The sequence below is a fragment of the Drosophila eugracilis genome, unplaced genomic scaffold (assembly GCF_018153835.1).
Source record: "Drosophila eugracilis isolate 14026-0451.02 unplaced genomic scaffold, ASM1815383v1 contig_649, whole genome shotgun sequence".
NCBI classification, from domain to species: domain Eukaryota; kingdom Metazoa; phylum Arthropoda; class Insecta; order Diptera; family Drosophilidae; genus Drosophila; species Drosophila eugracilis.
Genome location: NW_024573535.1, coordinates 229,522 through 253,392, shown reverse-complemented (window position 1 = coordinate 253,392; position 23,871 = coordinate 229,522). Strand labels below are relative to the sequence as shown.

At 40.8% G+C, this 23,871-nt stretch overlaps 1 protein-coding gene across 1 annotated transcript; it reads right to left on the bottom strand.

Annotated features, from left to right (window-relative positions):
* Positions 1-2,038: 2,038 nt before the first annotated feature.
* LOC108103190 (protein lozenge) lies at positions 2,039-23,541 on the bottom strand. The gene is made up of 6 exons (XM_017208577.2): positions 23,107-23,541; positions 20,774-21,702; positions 18,452-18,691; positions 12,702-12,815; positions 10,184-10,543; positions 2,039-3,800 (listed from the first exon to the last, which is right to left on the bottom strand). The coding sequence occupies exons 2-6, from the start codon at positions 21,573-21,575 to the stop codon at positions 2,914-2,916; spliced, it is 2,403 nt and encodes an 800-aa protein (XP_017064066.1). The 5' UTR covers positions 21,576-21,702; positions 23,107-23,541; the 3' UTR covers positions 2,039-2,913.
* Positions 23,542-23,871: the final 330 nt, after the last annotated feature.

The window sequence follows — 23,871 nt, the reverse complement described above, 5'->3', positions numbered from 1 at the left end:
GCGTAGTGAAATTCGCATTGAAAGTAGCACAGTTACCGTTACGCTTACATTTACATTTACCGTTACTAGCTTAACGCGTGTCAGAGCAAGATGGCAATCGTTGTTGTTTTGTTAATTTTTTTGCCATTATTTGAGCTTATGTGCAGTGGAGTGAGGGAGAGGGTGAGAGAGAACAGCTTTTTAGTTGCCTTTGTTCCTTTTTTTTTTCGGTCATGTCAAAGCTAATGAATAAAGTCACAAAAAGGATGCGAAGAAGGAAAGAGGGAGGAAGAGGCAGAGCGATGGCGAAAAGCACCGCCTTTCTCGGCGATTCTCACAAAAAGTAGCTCTGTGCTCCCATTGATTTTTGTAATCTTTATGCGTAATGCTCGGAAAGATGAATCACAATCGATTTGATTTGCTAATTTAAAGGTTAAATGAGTTGAGATTAACGAAATCTGGTTGATGATATCATTTAGCAATGATAAAACACAATTTCCATGGAATGTTACGCAAGGTCCATTCATAACGCATTTGGGTTTTCCAGCTTTTAGGAACACATGCTTACTACAGAGTATATAGCAGATAAAGATATTAAGTTTTATTTCGTTTATTTTAATTATTCTCTAAGTGGGTCATCCATACTTTGCCTACATCGTGTTCTATCTTTAGCTCACTTGGCTCTTCTTCTGTAATTCAGTTTGATTCATAAGCTGATCCATTCATGAACAGGCTTCACTTTCCGCCCTCGAACCGCTGGACAGGACCACCCAAGATCACCATCCACACATCCATACGGTAGCCTGTAAGCTGGGCTCTACATCTGCTGGATGTTTTGGTGCTGGAACTCGGAGTTAATTAGCCCATGGATCGGGTCAGGCTTTAGCTTCAGCTTCATCTTCCTCCTTCTCGCAGTGGTAATTCAAGTCGCCCATCATAAACTGCTGACAAAGTTACTAGCCTTGCCTTCTGGTCCCCTTTGTTCTGGGCCACCGCAAGATCTTAGCGTGGATCACTTACTATATAGTCGAAGGATAGGGCATCGCGCGGGGGGGCAGGGGCTGTTCGAAGATGAGACGTGTGTCGGGCTTCTGCCTGAAGAAAGCTGGAGGTAATCGAAGGAGTAGAAGGGAATTACAGATCAAGGGGCGACGAAGAGGATATCTTTAACGCTTGCCTGGATCTGGCTTCTACACTGAAATACTAGCTATCGACTTAATGATATGTAATAATTATAGATTTGAAATCTCTTCAGACTTCTGTAGTACGTCTCTCCCTTTCTCTCGCAGCCTACGAACCTCCAGTTATTTGGCCATGAAAAGTTTTCAGTTCCGATAAAGTAGAAAGATCAATCGATTAGTTGCAGTGGAAAGGCCATAGGCCATAGTATGGATCATCGGTAGACCCCACCTCGGCTCGGGTCTCTTGTCTAGGGTTTCCGTTTCGCAATTGCCGACAATGGAAATGTCTTTTGCAATTTAACACTTGACTGCCCCGTCTTGATTTGCCTGCCAAAGCAACAATGGCGGCACCCAAAGGCGGTGCTTAAGGGGTGGCGGGGGGGCAAGCATGTTATGTGTGTAGAGAGGGGTAAGACGGGCTAGGCTAACCCACGGCTGACGCTTCTCCAATTTATGTATGCCATGGAGCAACCGCAGAAGAGGCGAAAATATGAAAATGGAACTAGAGCTGCCGGAGATTGGAGATCGGAGATCGGCGATCTTCCCGGGGAACGAGACGGGCCGATGGCCTGTGCACACTTTGTGGTTCTGTTTGGCAATAATTTTTAATTTATTATTTACACGCGCATTTTTAAGGCTTCGCACTCAAAAATTCACGATTTTTCGCAATTGTTGCAAACATTTTTCATTTTTTTTCTTCTCCACCGCCATTGTTGCTTCTAATCTAAAATATGCGCATAATTAAGTATCCGCCGCTGCTGCTGGCGTTTCTGCATTTTGCTTGTGGTCAGCAAATGGTTTTTTTTGCCCAGTTTTCTGTTTCCTCTCTTGGAAAATGCACATAAACACGAGTGTTAGGATTGCAGTTGGTTTAGCTGTAGAGGTAATAGTTTAAATAAAACTAAAATAAGTTAAACAAACCAAAAAATAGAGGTATTTGTAGGCATTAACCTTACCTTAGAACCACTTATAAAATCCATTTTAAATAAATACGATAACTTTATTTATAGTCTTCTCATCGTCGCTTATCGTCGGCTTATCGCTTTCCTCTCGAATCCCTTGCGGGATTCACACACAAAGTAACAGAAAAAAAATGTATACATAGGTAATTATATAATTATAGATAGTTGTGCGGCTTTATCGGATATCCATCTAGTCTTAGTTCTAGTAAAAAAAAATCTGCTTTTCTACGGTTTGTAGGGGATTGGGTGCTCTCTACATGGGCCATGGATTATCTCATCTCTATAATCAGTTTTACGATCTTAGCTTTAGTCCCTCTATTATTTACACCTCGTTTAGTTAGTGTTATTATGTGCTTACAGTAGTAAGTGATTTACTAGTGTCTTTTGATTTAGCATTTTCTCATTAAGCTGCACTCTGAACTCAACATTTTGGAAGCCTTAATATCGGGCCTTAAAATCTGCAATCAAGCTGAAGGTGAGGTGAAAGTTAAGTACAAAGGCTGGGTTTTCCACAAAAAGGGTTTTCCGAGTTCCTAGTGCCTTTATATATTATCTCTATCTCTTAATCCATATCATTCTTTTATGTACAAGATGTCTTGGGGTGTCTTAAGATTTAGTTATTATCTATCAAAAAAAAAAAAAGAAAAAAATTGTACAGTTCTTGTGGTGATCCTGCTGCTCTCCTAGTTCAGTTCGATGTGCAGGTGCAGCGGTGGGTGGGTGGTATTGGTGTGTGGATGTGGGTGAAGGTGTAGGCTGGGTGCTGCTGGCCGATGGGGTATCCGATTGGGTCAATAGGGTCGCCACACCTGCGTGAGATCGCCCACGTCCTCCTCACGCGAGGACTCCACTACGCCGGTCCCACTGCCACCCACTTCGCCAGCGGATTCCACCTGCTGCTGTTGTGGGTGGTGCTGTTGTTGTTGTTGTTGTTGTGAGTGGTGCACCTGCTGCGCCTGGTGGTACTGATCCTGGCCAATCTCTATGCTAGATCGACTGCTTCCCGTTAAGGTGCCAATGGTCAGATGCTCCGCACCACTGGCCGTACCCAGATACTGCTCCAGTTTCTCGCTGCTGTGCAGATGCAGGTGGATCTGATTCTGGTTGACCGTGGAGTACAGCTGCGGGCACAGCACCACAGGCGGCGGAGGCGGTGGCTGTGGGGGTGGAGCTGCCTGCGGGCCGTACTGGGCGGTTGCCAAGCAACTTCCATACTGATAGTTCTGATAGCCATTCGACCATGTCTGATTGTAACCACCTCCGTAGTCCAGTTCCGACTTGGAGGCACTGCCTCCGCCCGTATTTCCACTGCCATAGCCGGCAGTTTGGTAGGGATCAGTGGCGAATCCATGCCCATGCATCTCGGGCAGCACGGTCGGCAGATGGGCGGCATATTGGCCTGCCTCTAGGGAATTGGCCGAGTCATAGCCTCCTCCGTAGTGGTTCATGCTCATGCCCATGCCCATGCCCACGCCCATGGTGGCTCCATTGCCAGCCACACCCACCGAAACAGGGGCAGCTGCCGGGGGAGGCGGTGGCGGCGGCAAGGGCATCTGGTGCTGCAGGTGGGCGTGCGCGTGGGCGTGGTGGGCGTGCGTGTGGTGGGCATGGCTGTGGTAATAGGCAGCCGCCGAACTCGAGGAACCCGTCCACTCGCCGGCACCCATCATATCGGCTCCTGGAAGATGTAAGTTAATTAGTTTAATATATATCTTATCTCTTAGTAAGTGAGCTTAAATATTAAGTAAATATTTATGTTTTTTAAAATTAAGACTTTAATTAAGAAAAGAAATCAAGGAAAGGGAATCTAATAAACTTGTTACGGCGTGGAAGTCAACAGTCGAGGGAGCCGGTAAATGAGTGCCAGCTGGGAGCCCAATTAACCCTTGATTCGCCCCATCTACGATTAACCCGTCGAGTGAAATTTGCCAAGTTGTCAGTCACAAACGTGGGCGTGGCCGAAAGGGATAATTGAAAACATCATTTCATATGCATGGCAACGGAAAGAAGGAGGCATGTGTGTAGTACCACCGCCTACCGCCCACTAGCCATAAGCCCCCCTTTTTTCAACCCCCTTACGCTACTGCTGGCGACTGCAGTCGCATGCCAATGGGTTAAGCGAAAAGACGAAAGACGAATTCCAAGACATTGAAAATGGGTTTCCCAAGCAACCAGCGGGATATCCCAGGTCCTTTCTTATAATTTTGCATATTTTGATTAATTACGCAATTCTCGAACATCACCCCCCACCCCGCCCCCGACTCTGTTCTTTTAGCTGCCAAAAAAAGCAGCGACAAAAATGTCGCTTAATTAATCAAATTCATTAGAAACGATAAAAGAAATATCTGAAGGGTTAAAAAGCAAGGGGAAAGGTTAATTTCAGGAGAGCGAAATCTTTACGCAGGTAGCAAAATTAAATTAAGAAGGATTACTTAAAAAAAATAATTTATAAATCTTTAGAAATTTTCTGGGGAGTTGAAAGAAACAGGATTAAAATATAGATTCTTTAAAAATTAATCTAGAAATGCATTAAAAAGCAGTTTAAAAAAAGGAAACATGAAGAAGAAACAAACTTCTTCCTATTTTATATTCCTTAAATCACAAATCCTCAATCTTAAATATTTTCAGTTTTTGTTAACAAGAAACTCGCTATTATTGTTGATTTTTTTAGTATATAAAAAAGACTTCTAAGTTACTAACTTAAACTAACTTATACCCATTTAAGCCATTAAACTGCTCTTAGCTTTTCTTTTTAACTTCAAAAAACCTCCATAATTTCCATGTCACCCATCCGAAGACCATGAAACTACCACTCTTAGGAGAGGCAAATTAGTTACGCATCGTAATAAATAATAAACTCACTGGAAAATATGACAACTACGCACGTACTCATTTAAAACCCCGCCCCCTCACCGCCCCCTTTTTGAAAACAGGGGCGGCGACTAATGAAAGGTAGGAAAATTGCAAGTTGCATGCAACTTTTCACCCGGCACTTATCACATTTTAATGTTTCAATTAAGGCGCAAATTGCGTTGCAGCGGCAACAACAACAACAACAACAGTAAGGCAAATTGAAGCCCAAGACATGGGCGGCAGCTCAAGGGGGGTTACGATACGGTGCGGTAGGGTGGACCACCGCAAACTTAGGCAAATGAGGTTGCAATGAAGCGAAACGAACAGGATGAAAGCCAAGTTAGTAAACCCCCTTAAGGGGGTAACAGAGGCGAAGGTAAAGGGGGGGCAGGAGGGGTCATCACTACCATTGGTCATAACTTGTAATTTGCTGCGGGCACGTGGAATTATGCGAAAATTTGCTTCCCTGAAATTGCGTATACGCAATGTGGACAAGAATCGTGGAAGGTAGGGGGACTTCAAGGGGACATATCTAAATTCCAGCCTGGCAGTATAAGCTTTTTTTCCCCTACTCTATAAATATTTCCAAGCTTCCTGCACTTCCAATCGATCCCACGGCTTCAACCGGATATCTTCGATTTTGGCCATATATCCGCTCAGCAAAAAAAAAATGCTAAAAAAAAATAAAGGGCCAAAGAGGGGGCCAGAGTGCGGATGCAGCCTGATCAATCCATTCGGACAGAAACCACAAACTGTGCGGATAAGTCAAGTGTCTTACAGAGGAGGCTTCTGCCAAAGCTGGTTAAGAATTGGTAACAAAAAGGATAAAGCTGAGGGAGGGAATTTGGTTAGATGCGAAAGAGTGGCTAAGTTTTCATTGATTTTTGGGAAATACCTCTATGAAAAATGTTAATTATTTAATTTAAAAGAGATTTCTTAACTATATCTTTGTATGACAACCCCTTGTTGTGGTTTCTTTAACAATACTCAATAAAATATAATATAAAAATTATAATTATTAAGCAATTTTCAAGATATTTTCAAAATGTTAAACAGAACAAGCGAATGGATGAGAAAAAGGCAACTTTCCAATGCCATTTTTGTTAGTTTTTTAGTAATAAATTACTCATAAATTATGTTAAACTGCAATTTAATAACCCAAATAAGTTAGCCATCTACATTCCTGATTTTTCCCCTTATATATAAATGCCAATCTCCCTGAACTTTCTTTCAGTGCCACAGCAGATTGCTTTCCAGTCTTGAAGTAATTTTAATTAAAGTGCGTCTGACTGAAGTTGTTGCCGTGGTAGTTGCTCTCATTGGTGTGAATGAAGTTCTTTTTTACATCATTTTTTATAGGTGTTCCCCTCTTTTTTTTTTACCTCTTTTGGCCTGCAAAATGGCGGCAAAAGCAACAAAAAAAAGGCAAGTACTTGTATATTAACAACAACAACGATGCGAAACGGAAGTGAGTTTGCGGTTTTTTGGGTCTCGGGATTGGGTTTTTCGAAGGGGGTGACGATGGGCCTGGGGGGGGAGGTAAGTGACTGCGGCCATTGGTAGTAAAATAAAAAAAAAAGAAAAAAAAGAGAAAAATATAAACCAAACCATAGTTGGCTCGCCACAGTTGGCCGTTTTATGGGCCAAAAAGATTCCATTTCAATATGTGTGACATTGTTGTCACCATTAAGCCCCCCTTGCAGTACCCCCTCGCCGCTGGCTTAACCCACTGAGTGCCCTGCATCTTGCATCTTGCAACGTGCTGCCTGCATCTGCATCTGCATCTCAAACTGAAGCTGCAACAGCTGCGCAACCGCATTTGGATTGATTTGTGGCCAAAAGTGGGAACCCGCAACAAAAAATGCCAATACCAATACCAATACCAATACCAAACTAACCCCAAACCCCGATTCTGTGGCCAAAATTTGCATATTTCCCCCCCCTTTTAATGAAGCCAAACACGAAGGCGTGAGCTGGGGCCAAGGAATTGGGCTTGGCCCAGATGCCCGAATGTCCGAATGCCCCAAAACGCACTGAGATGCGGAATAATAATGATGATGGCTCTGGCTGCAAGCATCCTGATGGCCACAGGTGCTTGAACCACAAATAATTAGAAGGACCAAGGAGAAGGCTTTGTAATAAAGGATTTTCTAAGCTTTTCCTATGAATCTCAGGTCCTTTACAATCCCAAAAATCTTTTAAATTTGTTCCAGAACTACTTTGAGTTGGAATAAATTACTATAAGGATCATATACATTACATATTTATCAGTTTTATCATTAAGATTGCTTATTGATTTAACAAATTAGTTTATAAATTGTTTACACAGCCCTATTAGCCTTTCATTAACTCTTTGGATGACTCTATCAATGCAAATTTTCGTTATAACAAAACAAATCTTGGGGTTTTCTGCACTCGTTTGTGGGAATCACTTCATTGAGTTTGGATTTCTATTATTTAGTCAACATGATTTAATCGGAAATGCCAAATTATAGTATCTATCTTATCTTTACTTTACTTTACTTCATTACTTAAAGTAATTCCCTTAATATCATAGTTTTCCCTTTGTTCTAACTAAGTTTTAAGTTCATATTAGACACCCTAATATTTTAGAAATTTCTTTGTTAACTTGAAAGCTTTAGAGTTACATTCCCGTCTGGGCCCTCACTTATCATCAATTATCATTATGGGCTTAACTACTTGGCCATTCCCTGCTCAACCCTTTGCTCTACTTTTCCCTTCAACTTACAAATGTTTTTTGTTTTTTTATTTTAAAAAAGTATTTTGTTGTTGTTGTTTTTTTTTTATAATCTCAACCCAAATTCTTTGAATTTTGCAACGATCTCCGCTGAATTCCCGCCCGTCTGCCTTTTGTCGCTGGCTCATATTGTGTAAATTAACAGCTTAAGCGCCACATTTAAATATTTATGACTTAACAGCAATAACAACAACAGCAGCAACAAATACACCAACAACAACAACAGCCACCACACAAAGTGTTTTCCCCATAGAGGCTTCGATTCCGACTCCGATTCCAATTCCAATTCCGATTCAGATTCAGTTTAAGATTGAGGCTCATACGTGGATTTCGCGCTTCGATTCGGGCATTTCCGGTTCCAGCTGTCGAAAAAAAAAGCAAAACAAAAAGCAAAAACCAAAAACAAAACAAACAATATTGCATTTGTTGCTATTATTGTTGCTGCTGTTTTGGCCGCTTTTGCTTTTGGTTAATTGAAAGACGACGATGTGTCATTCCCCATTGACAATACGTTTACGCGTTTATTTCAACTTCAACTGCCCCCGCCTCTGCATTCGGGAAACCCGAAAATAAGAGAAAGTGGAGAAGCTTGATACCCTATAAAGTATGTTTAAAAAGAATCAAAAAGTTTAAGTTAAGAAGGCGATTTTAGTAATGGAAATAAACTTAAAATCTTTCACTTTTGTAACTTAATTGTTAGAATGATTTAAGTGTAGTTTTAGCAAGGAGAAAAATTGTTATAATTTAGTAAGTAAGAAAAGTTTATAGTTCAATTTCAAGATTATTAAGAAAATGTCACATATTTACTTCAAACTCCCCCCAAAACCCCATGAACTTTGACACCAAATCATAACCCTTTAATCACATATCCCAAATGACTAACAAAACCAAGCGACTCGCCTCACAACAAAGAGAAAAACCCATAAGAAACATTTATAAATTCATTAGCATAAGCAAAATGCTTAAGTCTGGTCTTAACACGGCGATTTGCGGCTCAGATTCGTCTAGTTCCAAACTGGCCACTGACTCATCCGCACCAGTGACAGCGCCATCGGCATCCATGTCCCCATCCATGACTCAGTCAGCCGGTTCCAGCGGTCACTCTCGCTATTTGGCAAAGAGCCCCGAAATTTTGATAAGATTTTACACGGCCCAATCCATACGAAATCAATGCAAATTGAATGAAAACCGAAATGAAATTTTCCATTGTCTGGGGGCGACTTGGGCTCATGGCAACCCAAAAATAGCCATTATCCACATGATAATAGATCGGAGATATACAATATATATAGATTATATGGTGCAGATGGTTTGGTGTGAACTGGTTAGAGCCGCGTTCAAGCGCGTGCTGTTTTGGCCAAGCCTCTGAAGCGGCTAAAATTAGTTTAGAAAAGGGGAAAGGAGTATGAAACGGGGGTAACTTGGTGACTTGGTAACTCTGGGGAGGATCGACCATATATATATAGATATATATATAGATATTCCACATAAGTCAATCGCATGCGGTTGCCAAATAGGGGCGTGGCATGCGGTTAAAGCCGAGTGCAAAGCGAATTCTTTATTAGCCAAGTCTGGAAAAAGATTTCCTGAAAAATTAAGAACTTTGGAGGTCTGTCGCTAGTTGGGAATAGAATATGACTTGGCTTTAAGTTTTATTATGATTTTAGAATTATGTATTTTATTAATTTAAGAGTTATATCAACCTGTTGAAGTTATATTAAGAATGACATTAAGTCTTTCAATGCAATTTAAACTTAACAAGAGGAATTGTGACTCAAAAAGTTGTGCATTAACTTAAGATAAATACTGGTGAATATATTTTTAAATAATCTCCGGAAAACATATCTCTCTCTCTCTCTCTGACGTTGCAATAATGTAATTACTTATTTTTTGATAAACAAATAATTACAAAAGTTAAAAGAATGTGCTGCGCCCTTGCACATTTTCACTGGAATTTCTCATCCCGATTTCTCACTCCCAGCTCTATTTTCATAAGAAAATAATAAATATATCTAAAAGTCTGAGGCTGTCAGCGACTTTGGCGGGGCTGAACTATTTTTAAGCCGGGGCTTTGGGCTTTGGGCTTTGGGAAAATAAATAAATTAGCGAGCGACTGCCAAAAACAAAGCGAGCCATAAAAATACCAAAAATAAATCAAGACGAGGGCTGAGCGAAGGGTGTAAGGCAGGTTGATTAACTCAATTAAAACGTTTAGGCCGCCTGGTGCCAGTCAACGAAGCTCCACAGACATCGCACATAAATTCCCAAGCGTGGCCGGCTTTCATCGGCTAACAACTTCATTGAAAGGGCCTGGATAGGGGGCTGGGTAAGGGGTTGGCTAGAGTGCACTGAGAGAAATCTATTGGTTATCAAATAACTTAACTTATACAGGGATAACCTTTATATCTTAACTATAGTAAAGACCGTTTTTGAGTGCAGTCAGTGCTTACCTTGGATGTGCGGGGCATTCGGCTTGTAGACCTGGCAGTCCGAGTTGATTGTACTATTCGGCGATGAGTAATTGCTGCTCAATTGCTGCACCAGGCCAGCGGCCGCTCCGCCGGCCACGCCCGCACCAACTCCACTGCCTCCTGTGGGAGTGACCGCCACTGCGGCTGCGGCTGCTGCCACTGCATTGGCCGCTGATGCTGCCGTGGCAGCCGCTGCTGCTGCTGCTGTTGTTACTGCTCCCACTTTGGCCGAGCGGCGCAGCGCATCCAGCTCGTGAAGCGCCTTCGTCGAGGGGAAGCCGTCGATGTAAGGCCGCTGGCCAAGACCCAGGGCGCGGTAGTGGGGTCCACCCGTCGGACCTATAGGGGGTTAAAAGGATGATTACTCTTTAGTTATACATATTTCAGGTTTACTTATGTAACAGATTTAGCATGCTCTTATAATATCTTCTTTATCAATACGGATAACTAACTGCTCTTCCTCAACGCCAAAAACCAAATGACGCAACTTTTCTCTTTCCTTATCCTCGCTCATCCGTCAGCGAGATAGGAATATGTTCATGTATGTTCATGCATTCGATCTCCTATGCTAATTCATATGGTAGAAAGGGATAACAATAAAAAGCTTACAGTTAACTTGGGCTTATCTGTGCTACAGTGGATGTCGTAAGTGTTTCCTACCACAGTTTTTAAACAGGATTGGTTTTGAACCTGGGAGCCCTTAGGAGCTGGGCTAGGTGTTTAGCTACTTAATAATTTTATTATTTGATATCAAATAAATACATATATGAACAGCAGAATATAAAATCCATTAACTATGTATATACATAGACATAATGTAGTATTCCTTATCAAAAATATTTAAAAAGTCAAAAATGGTTTAACAGCAGTAAATTGTTACGAAAAAAACATTAGAAAACATATTAAAAAGTTGGAACGAAAATAATTAATTAAAGGAAAGAGAAGAACATTTATTTTGTGTTTTTATATATTTAATTACACATATTGCGTATTATTTTGTAATTTTTTACACCAAAGATAAAACCTATTCCCAGGACCAGTCCTGTTAAACTGGTGACTCCATTTTGCCCAGTTCCCTTTATTATTCCAACCTTAATTTAACTCAAGGCAAACTCAAGTTGCACTTTATATACTCAAAGATATATATAAATATATATATATATACCGATACATATATAGTGTTACCTTCCCTGCATGCGATTAAGGCAGCAGCGAAGACTTAAAAATGCATTAACGAAATATCAAGAGGAAAAAATTAATTCATATATGCATTACACGAACTAAAAACTCGTTGCAAAAACCAAGAAAAACAAAAGAGAAAAAAGGTTTTCTTTGCAAACCGCAAAATTTTCAGAAACCGTAAGAAGCAGAAGCATTTCCCCTTCCCCTGCCCCTGCTTCTGCCCCTTTCCCCTTCCCCTTCCACAACCCCAATCAAAAAGTCTGTTAAAACCGGCTGCACTTTTCAAACACCTTCCCGAATGACAGAACATCGAGTGATGGCGTCCATCGGATGTCATGAATGATCCTTGACAGGAGGAGAAAGGATCTCCAACGAGGAGAAGGTAAATTAATGCACAGAGAAGAATTTTGGAGATGGTTTTGGGTTTTCTTGAGATATTTAAGGGTATGGAGAAGAGTTTTTGATTAGAAATAGCATAAAGAAGTATCTTAAAGTATCACCTTCCCTTGACTAAATATGGAATATAGAACTGTGATGATATGATAAATCATATTATAAAAGTTACAACTTTGGAATTCATTTTAAGAAGTACTTTTAAATGGGCTCTCCTTACTAAGCTAGTAAATTGATCACTAATATCTAATATCTAATCCAATAATAGATATCATATAATCTGCCTTTCCCATCCCTATGGATAGTCTAAATAGAAGGCAACTCTAGAGGTGGCCAAGTAACCGTCTGTTCGACTCGAAAGTGGGGATTAGGGTTTAAAGAGGATAATGGGCAATTGAGCAGATCGGCTTAACTATTAGCCCGGCTTAAACACTTGTCTAAGTGCTGGCCCAGTGACTCCGAAATAAGGTTACAGGAAAAGCGGACATGGATATGGATAAGGCTATGCCACATGTTGCAATACGAAACCCAAAACGCAGCGGGACGGCTTTTCACTACTTTCCCCGTTCTACCTTTGTTGTCCATAGTTGTTGTGGGAAGTGATAATTACAAATTGGCAAAACATTGTAGAAAATTATGTCTGTTTGTTGTGTTCCTTGTTTGAAGAAGGTTATACACTGAGAGAAATAACTATATGGAAAGTTTATTTTCAGAACTTAGAAAAAAAAGAGAAGAAATTAAGAATATTTTAAAGAAGAATTAAGTTCTCCTGAAGATCCTTATAATTCTTGTTACTTTTATGATCATAGCCATAAGTGTTAGGGGAACTAAAACCCTCCCAGTATCCCCCTTTCCCTTCCAAATCCAACCCCCACCTAATAACTACCCTAATTCCCAATATTATACGATCTGTGGCACTTACTTGTCTTGGATCGCGGCTCTCGGGGTCCGTCGACGGTCACCTTGATGGCTTTGGCGTAGGTTGCCACCTGTGGCGGACTCGTGGCCACCGTGATGGTCAGCGTGAAGCTCTTCCCTGCAAAGATCAGAAGGGAAAAAAAATATAAATGGAAAATCAGAAACGGCTTGGCATTAGAGAACGGTGCAAAGGCGAGAATTGAGTCGTAAATGTCGGGCGAGGATTTATGCGACGACCTCAGTGGGCTACCGAATCAATTTACCAGTCGAAAATTACCAAAAGAAAAAGAGCCCAGCAGAAGGAACACGCGTCGTCGTTCCTCGTTCGTGTGTCGGCGGGACTACCCCTTTTTTGGGCGAAAGTGTTACGTTTGTGGTCTTAGTGAACTCGGCAACCCTTTGAGCTATTATTATGAATTTTGGTATACGGACTCGTTGCATGTCTATATTTATCATATATAGGGTAGAACCCTATACGATGAGTAGAAACCAAAAAAAAAAGGATTTTATTGGTTAAGTTAAATGCTTTTTTTTTGAGGTTTTTTGGCCTTCAATCGTTTAGGAGCCTAACCACCTAGGGTATTACCCACTTCGAGTTAACCTTATAAAAGCCCGTTTCGGCGGCGGTGCAATTTGTTCGAACTCTTGACATAAATTTGGTTTATCCCGCCTTAATGACTGCCGCCAAAGTCGTTTTCGAAGTGCACATAAAACGAGGAAATGTTGCAACTTGCAACCTGTCTTTCGCCCGGCCACGCCCCTCATTTCACTGCCACCCGCCCCCTAATGGCTTGAAAGCAGCGGCAGCGGCAGTGGCAGCGGCAACATTGTGGCCAGAAAGAGTTATTTCCTTGCTGGGCTTGACCGAATATTTACACTATTTATGGCCATTAAACTAGCACCGTTTGAAGGGGCTGCAAAATAAAACTGAAAGCCATCGTCAGCTTTTATCGATTGGGGGAAATGTGAAATGAATTTCGTTTTTCTCTTCTTTTTTTTTTTGTTTCTATTTTGATATTTTAGCAGTTAGCAGACTGCCTGTCTGGCTGGCTGGTCAGGGAAACAGGAAAACAGGAAAACAGGGAAACAGCCAATGCATATGTACATATAATTAAACACCCACAAAAGCGACATTGTTGTTGGCGGAGCAGAAGCAGAATCAGAAGCCGAGGCACCAAACCGGAGACAGAGGGATACCCATCCAAGCTGACCGCAGAAACCTCAGTCGCATCCCCAAACCCAGTCTATGGAGTTCAGTCTTCTATCTACCAACTCTGAATGGTCGACAAAGCTGGGGTGGCCAGTGTCCTTATGACCAGACATTTCGGAGCGAGTCCTACTTGATGGAAATTGCATTTAACTTTTAATTAAGGATGACTCCGAGTCAGGAGAAAGGGCTTTCCTTTGATGGGGAATGAGGAAGAAATTGGAGATTTTGGTAAGGGGTTAAGGGTAGTTAATATCATGAGACTAAGAAGAACAAATATTATTCTTTCTTTAGCATATTTCGATTTCTAAGTAATAAGTTATCTCCGCAGGAAGTTCCCGAGTATGAGTTATAATTTTGTGGATATTTTCTAGAATATTATGATCGTGAATAAGTCGCCTCTTTGTTATTGAAATATGCAAAAATAGATTACAAATATGTTATTGTTTAGTAGGAAAAAAAAAAGAAGAAAAGAAAAACATGTTATTGTTGTGTATTTCTTCAGCCTGAAGAGGTCAGAGGGAGCAGGCAGCCCTTGGAAGGTACCATATATGCCATATATTATATAATAGAAATGCAGCATCCATCCAAAAAAACCTTCAAACTAGACACAATGAAGGACCGAACCAAGATAATTGAAGATTTGATGGGTTCATTAACCGAAACCACGAATGGCCATCAGTTAGAAAGCGTTTTCTGAGCCCTCGAAATCCCAGTCCCCCGAATCTCAATCTTGAAATGTCTTCATTATAGTCTCCCCCCTCTTAAAAGCCAAAAGCCGTGCGTGTTCGACATATTTCGTATTATATATACTTCGTATTATATATACAGGGAAACCCATGGAAAGAAAGATCTATGGAAAGGTGAGCGCTGAGACTCAAATTAATCAAGTGCCGCAGAAGCTGGGCACAGAGAGGGAGAAACTGTTAAATAGGCCTGGCCTGGCTCCTTTTCGGGGCAATTTCTCAAATGGCCGCAGAAACTGGAGCATCGAGCATGGAGCAGCGTATGTAAAAGTTCGTTAGAGTAATTGGAAAATGTTATTGCCCTGCCCCATTGTCTTTGGCGCATTGGTAAAACAAATCGGACTACAGGCTAACCCACTAAAGACCCCGAAATGGTAGCGATAATGGCCATAATGGAGCTAAGAGTTTCGAGTTGAAGGGATCCCGCGATTGGGATCTCTACAAATTAGTCATCATCAATGAACAATGACCATTGGAAGCGGCGCACGCACTTGCCCAGTCAGTCATAATCTTCTCCTATATATATATATATATATATATATATCTGAAAATATATCCCAGAGAGGGCCAGAGAACATCCATGAGCCATCCACCGCCTCTGTGGCCCCGATAAGACTAGGCAAGAAGCTACACGACAACTCTGTGGGAACCTCGTACGACGAGCTTTTCTGCGATAAAACCCTTGCGGATATCATGGCCACATATGTCCAGAGTTATTATGGTGTATATCGTATGCTTATGGGTTACATCAGACCTACTGGTCAAGCTTTTTTTTTTTTGGGTGGGAACTTCTGTGAGGGAAGTTCGAGATCTTTCCCTGGATAGGGCGAAGGAAAAAATATTTATAAGAAAGAGTTCCCAGACTGATAAGCTATAGAATATATCGGGTGTATAAAGTCGTATGTGAACGTGAATGTTCTTGAATAGTAAAGACTGGGTGCTGGGTGTTTGGAAAAAGTTGCTTATCGGAGGGAATTCAAAGGAACCTGAACGAAGCTTTACTAGGAAGAGGTCACAAACTTGATTAAGGGAAGTGGTTAGTTTGGGGTTTAGCTTTTAGACTGCTTAGATTCAAGATATAGTTAGAGAATATTCTATTAGTAGTGAGGATTTGTAACCATCCTTAAGCTGCTTTCCAACTTACCTTAACTAAAATCCTTTTTAAGTCAAACAAAAACTTAATTTAAGCATTTCTCTTATTAACTCCATTATATCCCCCCTTCAAAAAGATGTTTAATTAATATTTAATAAATATTTTCCGCTGCATAACTATCACTTAAATAAGCATACACACTCCCCTGGAAAAGTTGTCTAAATATTCGAAATATTCATCCTATTAACCTTTCCGCCTGGTAAACCGCCCATCCAACCACTAAGTCGGATCAGAGACCTGTTCAAGTTTATCGGTGGCATCTGAAAAGTCCACCAGGACACCGGAACACCAACCCTTTTCCCATAACAAATCCTGATGCGACTTATGAATTCCTGGTGGCGCGTGTCCTTCATTTGCTTTGTTTTTCACATTTTAATCCCATCGCTGGCAAAAGTCAAGTCCTTTGATATGATAGATGATGATTATAATGTCGATGTCGGTGTTTGTCTGTTGTAATGATGTTGGTAATTAAGCGAACTCGAATATAAGGATAAATCCGTGGATGTCCGAATCAGATGGCGATCTGTATTTAGATTGTGTTTTCACTGCCAACTTTGGGGGCAAATTAAAAACATGTCGACGTATGCCATGACCAGGATAAAAAAAGGCGATAAACTGCCACGCCCCCATCTACTGAAAATAACGATTGTCCAACCATTAATCCCTCAGTTTACTTGGGCAGGCCGAAAAAAAGAAGAAGAAAAAAATGGAAGAAGTGGGAGAGAATGGGGTATTGGCTGATACCCTTTAGGGAATATTTCTGGAAACTAGCCTTCTGTGGGGAAGTGGCTTAAATTAACATAAATTTCGTTTTTTTTTTAAGTAAGAAATATTTGGAACTTCTCCTTAATGACTTTCTAACACTGCAAAGTTAAGGGAAAGCAAATGGATTTTTCTTAGGATTTATTTTTCTTTTTATTTTTTAACTCTTTATAAATTTTATCAAAAGTTTAAAGTTTTTATGATGAATTTGGAATCTCTGGCTGAAAATTGTATCAAAGAAGTAGCCATTAATAAGTTTCTTAGTTGCTTTATTAGATAACCCAGGGTATACCCTCGTCTATCCACCTTTTCCTATGCTTCTCTCTCCACTTCATGGCCCCCTTGACATGCTGATGGTTTCGCTTCCATCTGTTTTCGTTCGCTTTGTCATCTAATCAGAAATCGCTGCATGATGTCCGCGATTTTCATGCCCGCCCAAAAGGTCAGTGTAGTGGGTGTCGCATGGGGGATGTGGGCGCGTAGGGGCGTGACCGTTAAGTGAAGTGAACTGTTGCTGCCTGCCGTTGACAATTTGGTCAGCGTTTATGTTCTTACATCATTAGCTTGTTATTTGCATGCCCTTTGCCGTTGCTGTAATTATTTTGTGTGTATTTCTGTTTCTGTTTCTGTTTTCCATATTTCTTGGCCCTTTTGCGGCACGAGCCGTCAATTTGCAAGCGGGTAGAAGTGAGGAGTAGGAACAGTAGTGGGCTAGAGGTTGAGACTTAGGGTCAAAAGCGGCGGCAACAGTTGCAGCTAATTAGCCAACTGCTGCTGCCAATTCTATGCAACACACACACACACACACACACACATAGATATCGCCTGCAATGCGGCATTAATTGTGGGTTCAAATCGATTACCAGAACCAAAAGGTCCACAACCATTGCGTGATCACCCTGCTCAGTTGATCCCGTCGAGCATATTTCCATATCATATGTAGTAAGGAACGGGAGAGCTCTGGAACTGAAGTGATCTGGGAACCTCGTGTTGCACATCGCATATCGCACATTGCATGTTGCATGTTGCCCCGAGGACAGCGCCAACTTGCAGCCTAATGTGACGACTGCTGTACCATTGATCCTTTTCACAGGAGGCATTAGTCACTGGCTGGAGTTGGTCCAACTCCTTAAGAACTTCTGCCTTGTCACTCAATCAATGCACTTCCGATCTTCTCAGTATTTTTTGGTAATACACTAGGAAAAATGATACTAAGTGTTTTTTGTATAAAAAGATCTTTAAAATGATCATAGGATCATCTGCCAAGAACTCCTAAATAATTACAACTTATCAAAGGATCACCAAACATCTCAAAGGAGTTAAGTTTATGTTTCCCATTAGTACCTAAGACTACTTCAATCCTTTCAGTGTAGTTGAAGGCAAATTTCAAAGGATAAACCTGCAGCTTCCGCTCATTGGAAAACGTTTAGGAAATTGTGGGAAGCCTTCTTTGGGCAATCAATAATCGACATTTGGCAAAGGAAATGCCTGCCGATTACATTGCTGGAGGAAGTAACTAATTTCCGCCTTGCTAAACTAAACTAAACCACAAACATTCTTTATAGTGCTATATAAGGTTATACCAACTTTAGAATAATCTTTTTTATGATTTCAAAGAAATAGAAATATGTCAGCAAACCCCGCAATGAACTGTTTCTATTTCTGTTTCTGTTAAAAGTAAAACCCATCCTGAACTTACATTTCACACGACACGACACTTTTAGCTTAAAATTCCCAAGTTGTTTTTCGTTCAACTCTCATATAAAAATGTAGATAGATCCCCATGTCTTAAGCGTGATCTCCAAACTCCCAACTTCCTTCCTTAGCATCCATTTCCTAGCTAGCCATCTGGCTTATAATTCCCAAGTGCTTATTCCTAGACTCACCTCTGCCACTGCGACCCACGAACCGCAGATCGTTAAACTTGGCCACGTCGTTCTTCATTTGGGTGGTGAAGTTGCGCAGCTCCGCGCAGCAGTTCTCGTCGTTTCCCGCCCGGATGGTGACATAGGTGCCATCGCCCACTTCCGCCAGGGCGACGACCTTGAAGGCCATCGGCAGCGTCTTATTGGAGCGCCAATGGGCGGGCAGGGCGGAGCACAGGAAATACGGATTGCTCGTGCGCACTGCAAAAGAAAAAAAAAAAACGCAAAAAGTCAGACAAATAGGAAAAATCCAAAAACAATGATTCGGTTTTAGGAGGTGGTTTTTAATTAGCCAAGAGAGCCGCGCCCCTCTGATTTAAATCACATTTTCAGGGCTATCAAAATGTGCAAAAAACATTCAATTATTTATAGTTTAGCGTCGGTCCATAAATATCAATCATTGCGTCCATCAAGGGTCCTGCGACCGCTGCCCGCCATCCGGCGGTGCATAATTAATTAATGAGCGAGAGGGAATGTCAGCCGCCGGACCGGACCGGAAGGGGTTATCCATCCGGAGGATGACGTTTGACAGTTGACCTGGTGTCGAAAGTGGAGCAAAGTGTGGAAAGTGGATAGCCTGCAGCCCAGGGACAAATGAATGATTTATTTACTCTACTCCACTGTCTGCCGGCGAAAAGAGCACCAAATATCGAATCTAATTGCGATAATTATTAAACTCAATTTGTGGCACAGGTGCAAAATCGAAACAAGGACGTTTAAGGACCTTTAAGCTTGAAGTTTCTTTGCATTGATAAGGGAGTCCTTAACATAGTTCATGTAATAACATCTGAAAGAAGATCCAACTGATGTACAGTCCTGATTTCTTCCATTTGCAGTCTTTTTGTAATACTCGCTGATGTCTGATTTATAACTTAAGTTAATATCTACTTAAAAGTCCCAAAACTGAATCATCTTTTTCTACAAAAACCGGAAAGATCTCAATAGCCACAGAACAATCTTGATAGTCCCTTTAAGATAGTCCCTTCTCGCAGATTTCTCAGCCGATAAACCCCCTTTGAGATCCCCTTTCCCGACAGAGTCCTGAGCCTTGCAATCCGATACCAAGGCAGCTCATTCAGCGCCGTCTTCATTGAGCACAAGTTATGAAAGGATCCAAAAATCAAAAAAAAAACAAAAAAGTCATATATAGCGAATGGGGAACCAGTTTATAAGTTCCCCGGCTAATTATCCGATCAGTTTTGGCTTTCTGACTGAGGGGAGCGTTGAGCTGAGATTTCATTAGCAGCTTTCGCTCTGGGTCATTGATATCATCGATATCAGGAGGAAAGTTCAACGGGCAGTGGGTAAAAAATAAGAGATGGTAAATAAGGGGAACGACTCGTGCGTTGATATCAATAACAATTATTGATATCAATTTACGCATATTCCAACGCGGCCTGACCCATCATCATCATTACCATCTCGACGCTCATCATCCCCATGGAATCCGATAAGGCACCAACATGATGATCGTGATCGCAATGATGGGGAAGCCCCAGAAGTGCATTGTGCAAGGATGTGGCAAAGAATGTGCGCTTCACCTTTGGGGATCGGGTTATCGAACGGCGAGAGAACATCCATGGATACCATGGATCTTGCAGCGGACACGAGCTAAAAGTGTTGGCATTTGAAAATGAAGAAAAGAGTTTTCTTCTGAATGGATATAGAAGTATTGAGATCTTGACCTATTTTCAATCTATTTTGGAAACTATTTAAACTTTTTTTCTGGCAAAAAGAATATCTTTCCTTCATTCCATTTACAATTTGTAAGGAACTTGAAACATAGATCATATATCGGTGATATAGAACATTAATTAAACATTATTTAAGATATATTTGTGTAGGTCTTCATGTTCATTAAACTAGCTCAACCTCTCTACCAGCTTAAGCATTAAATTTGGCTCAAAGACCTTTTATAATCTTTATCTGCTTCAGCAATGTTTCGATTATAAACAAATCTTAACTTTTGTTGATATCTAGCTAAGGTTGAGATATGTATATCAAATCGTAATATTAGTCACCTATGGATATATTAAGTAGTTTCTCGGAATATTCTAGATTTCGTCTATATTGTCTTCTAAAGATGAAAGATTAGGTACATGATAGATTAAGTCAATAACAAGTTTATTTTATTCATTTTAACGCTGGAATATATATCATGATCAAAAATAAAACTAAGATCTATTAATCACAGATCCCTAGAATCACCTCTGCACATTCATAGCCTCTTCAATCTCCTATATATAATGTATATCCTTCGATATATATCATATAAAAACTCACCCAACTCCCCGGGATGTTCCTGCTGTCTCTTCTGGACCAATCGCTCCATCCACAGCAGATCCTGATGGACTGCATTGTTGTTATTGTTGTTGTTATTACTATTGCTGGCACCGTTGTTGTTGTTGTTGCCATTGCTGGCGGTGCTGCTGCTATGACCGCCGGTGTGTCCGCTTTGACCACTGTGAGCAGTACCATTGCTAGCGCCACCTGTGGGCGAACTGCTGCCAACACTGGCGCTACTTGAAACGGCCAGAACCTCGGCAGTGGTGGCGCCCGCGGAGGCAGTGGCTCCCTGGCTAGTGGCACCTCCGCCACCGCCGCCGACGCCACCCGATCCCGTGGCCACCGCCGTGATGCCTTTGAAGTCGCCGGTGCTGCTGCTCCAGCCATTGCCCGTCGGTGATGTCGAGGACGAGGTGACCATGGCCGGCGGATGTGGACCTGCCGTCGGATACGGGTACGGTGGGTGGTGGTGCGGGTGCGGGTGATACGGGTGGGCGTGATACGGGGCGTAGTGGTGGTGCAGGTGGTGATGATGATGGCTGCCGCCGCTGCCGTTAATGCTGCGACCCAGGCGGCCGGGACCGGCGACGCTGACGGGCGCCACAGTGGTGCAGTGGTCGGCCACCAATTCCTGGCCCAGTCCCAAACTCAGTCCCAGTCCGGTTGCGGATAAAGATGCCGATGCGGATCCCAATTCCAATCCCAGACCCAGGCCCAATTCCAATTCCGACTCTGACTCCCCAACGCCCGTATGCTCGGATGGAGGCGTCTTGGCTGCCACCAGAAGCTGCAAATGCATTCGTCGTCGGCACTGACCTATGATCCTGGCTTCCGTCCGCCTTTTTTTCTCTCAGTGTGCGGGTCGCAGGTCGCTTATCACTCTCGCTGGCGGCCTCCTTTGTTCACTCATCAATAAACTCTAATCTCTGGACGAGTCACAGAAACAAAAACAATAACAATTGATAGTTTTTGCATGGGTTAATATTGCTTTTATGATTTGGAAATGTAAATAAACTTAGATGTTATAAAAAGACAGTAAGGGAAACTTAAATTTTAATTGGCAACTTAAAATGGCAGCTTGGTAAGCAGGTTAGGGAAGGAAAGTTATGGATTTTAGAAGGATATTTGGTAAATATTATTGTTAAAATATCTATTATGAATATATTATTTAATAAATAACAAGGATAAATGTAAGCAAAATTCAAATAGTTAAAAGAAGTTAATTAGTTTTCAATTTAAAACTTTTAAGTTCCGAAAAACAGCAAAGACCTTTTAAACATAAACCAAAAAAAGGATTATTAAAAAGCAAAAAAATTTGAAGAACTTCAAAACTCTCTTGATTTTAAGAGGATAATATAATATTTAGACAGAATTAGCTAAAGTTCCACTTAATCTTTTAAGATCTCCCTAAATATATTTTTAAATATTAAACTATTCAAGAAATCATTTAACCATTATCCTTTCTAAACAAATAATTCTAATTTAAAAATCCTTTAAAAACATAAGTTACTTTCTTTACTTTCAAACTCTTACTTAAAGTTGTAAATTCATAACTTAAGCTGCGTTCTTAGAGAAAACACAACTTTGCCTTTGAAATAGTTTTAGTAGTGCCTAGTTTAAGGCTTATCTTGGCGCTTCTAAGTTCGCACTTTGATAAATTAGTCACAGAAATTAACATTAAATTTGCAGCTATTGTTGCTGTTGTTGTTGTTGTTGCTGCTGAGCATGCTTTGGCCAGATGATTTCTTAACTTTATTCGCTTCGATTCGGCTTGTTATTGTTATTGTTATTGCTGTTGTTTGCACTCCACTTGGCTAATTAATATTGTTTAATATTATGTTTGCCGTTCCGTTCGCGGACCGGCCTCCTTTTCTGCTCTTGGATTTTCATTTGATTAGATTTTCCTTGGAATAAATGTAATGTAAATCCAGGCAACAGGCACCAAGCACTAGGCACCAATTTAAGTGAAGAAAATTAGGTAAGCCAAGTTGGGATTTATAAACAATTACTGTGCCAGGCACATGAAAAGCTTTTTAAGGTTTAAAATTAAGAAAAATAATTTAGTTCTTCAAATTACTTTTAAGCACAGAATATGTTAAACTTTTTGAAATATAATTAATTTTCATTTACTTAAGTAATCCTATTTATGTGGAAAACTATTAAATATTCATTTTAAATATCACAAAATTTGTTCTGGAAGTCAAGGTTAATTCTTTAAAAATACAAAATAAAATATATTTGTTTTAAAAACAACAAAACTTTATAAATACCTAAAGTTACTTTCTGTGACTTTCTTAATATTTAAAAATGTTACACTTGCACTTTCTTACTATTTTTGAGTTCAATATCCTTGTTTAGATTTTCACTTAAAATCACTTTTGTTTAAGTTTAAGTTTTTTTTTAGAAACTGCATTTCACTTGTTTTGTTTTCAAGTTTCTGACGAACTCGCATTTGTTTAGTTTTAGTTTATGGTGAAATTCGACCTAATATGTTAAACTTGACTAATTTTGGCGGGCATTTTGTTTTACACTTACACACACTGTTAGTTTTTTATTTATTTTTGTCGGGTATTTCTCTTGGCGGCTTTGGCACACAAAACAAAAAAAGGAAAGCGAAAGCGAGGTGTTTATTTATTTATTTCTGTTTTTCTTTTTTTTTTTTTGTAGTAATTAAAAGCCTTCGGTAAGAATGGAAACAATAATGCTCGCGCGTCGTACTCCAAAACGTAACTGAAACTGAAACTGACTTTTAACTTTTGACTGCGCGGCTTGGATTTCGCGAGACGAATGAGCTCGGCTCGGAGTCGAATCAAATCGTATTTGTATGTTTTTGCGAGCCAATGGAGAACGGCTCTCTTCGATTGGGGCGTTCTGACTCTCTTAGATATCACGCTCTCTCATTCACTCTCTCTCGTTCGCTCTACCGTCGTCGGGGCATGAGAAATACCCATTTGTTTGCTAGCTGCTAGCTGCTTGCTTAAGCCGAGCTGTAAAAATGAAATTGATTTTGGTTTTTCCAAAATGTAATATGAATTCATGTTTTAAGAATAATAAAGAGTTGTACCCTGTATCTCTCTCGCTCGCTCCTGTTATTT

Excerpts from the sequence above, each read along its gene's own strand:
- LOC108103190 (XM_017208577.2), bottom strand. The coding sequence starts at position 21,575 with ATGCATTTGCAGCTTCTGGTGGCAGCCAAGACGCCTCCATCCGAGCAT. Across the intron at positions 18,692-20,773 it reads GGAACATCCCGGGGAGTTGG|TGCGCACGAGCAATCCGTAT; the intron begins GTGAGTTTTTAT and ends TTTCTTTTGCAG. Across the intron at positions 12,816-18,451 it reads CGTGGGTCGCAGTGGCAGAG|GGAAGAGCTTCACGCTGACC; the intron begins GTGAGTCTAGGA and ends TGATCTTTGCAG.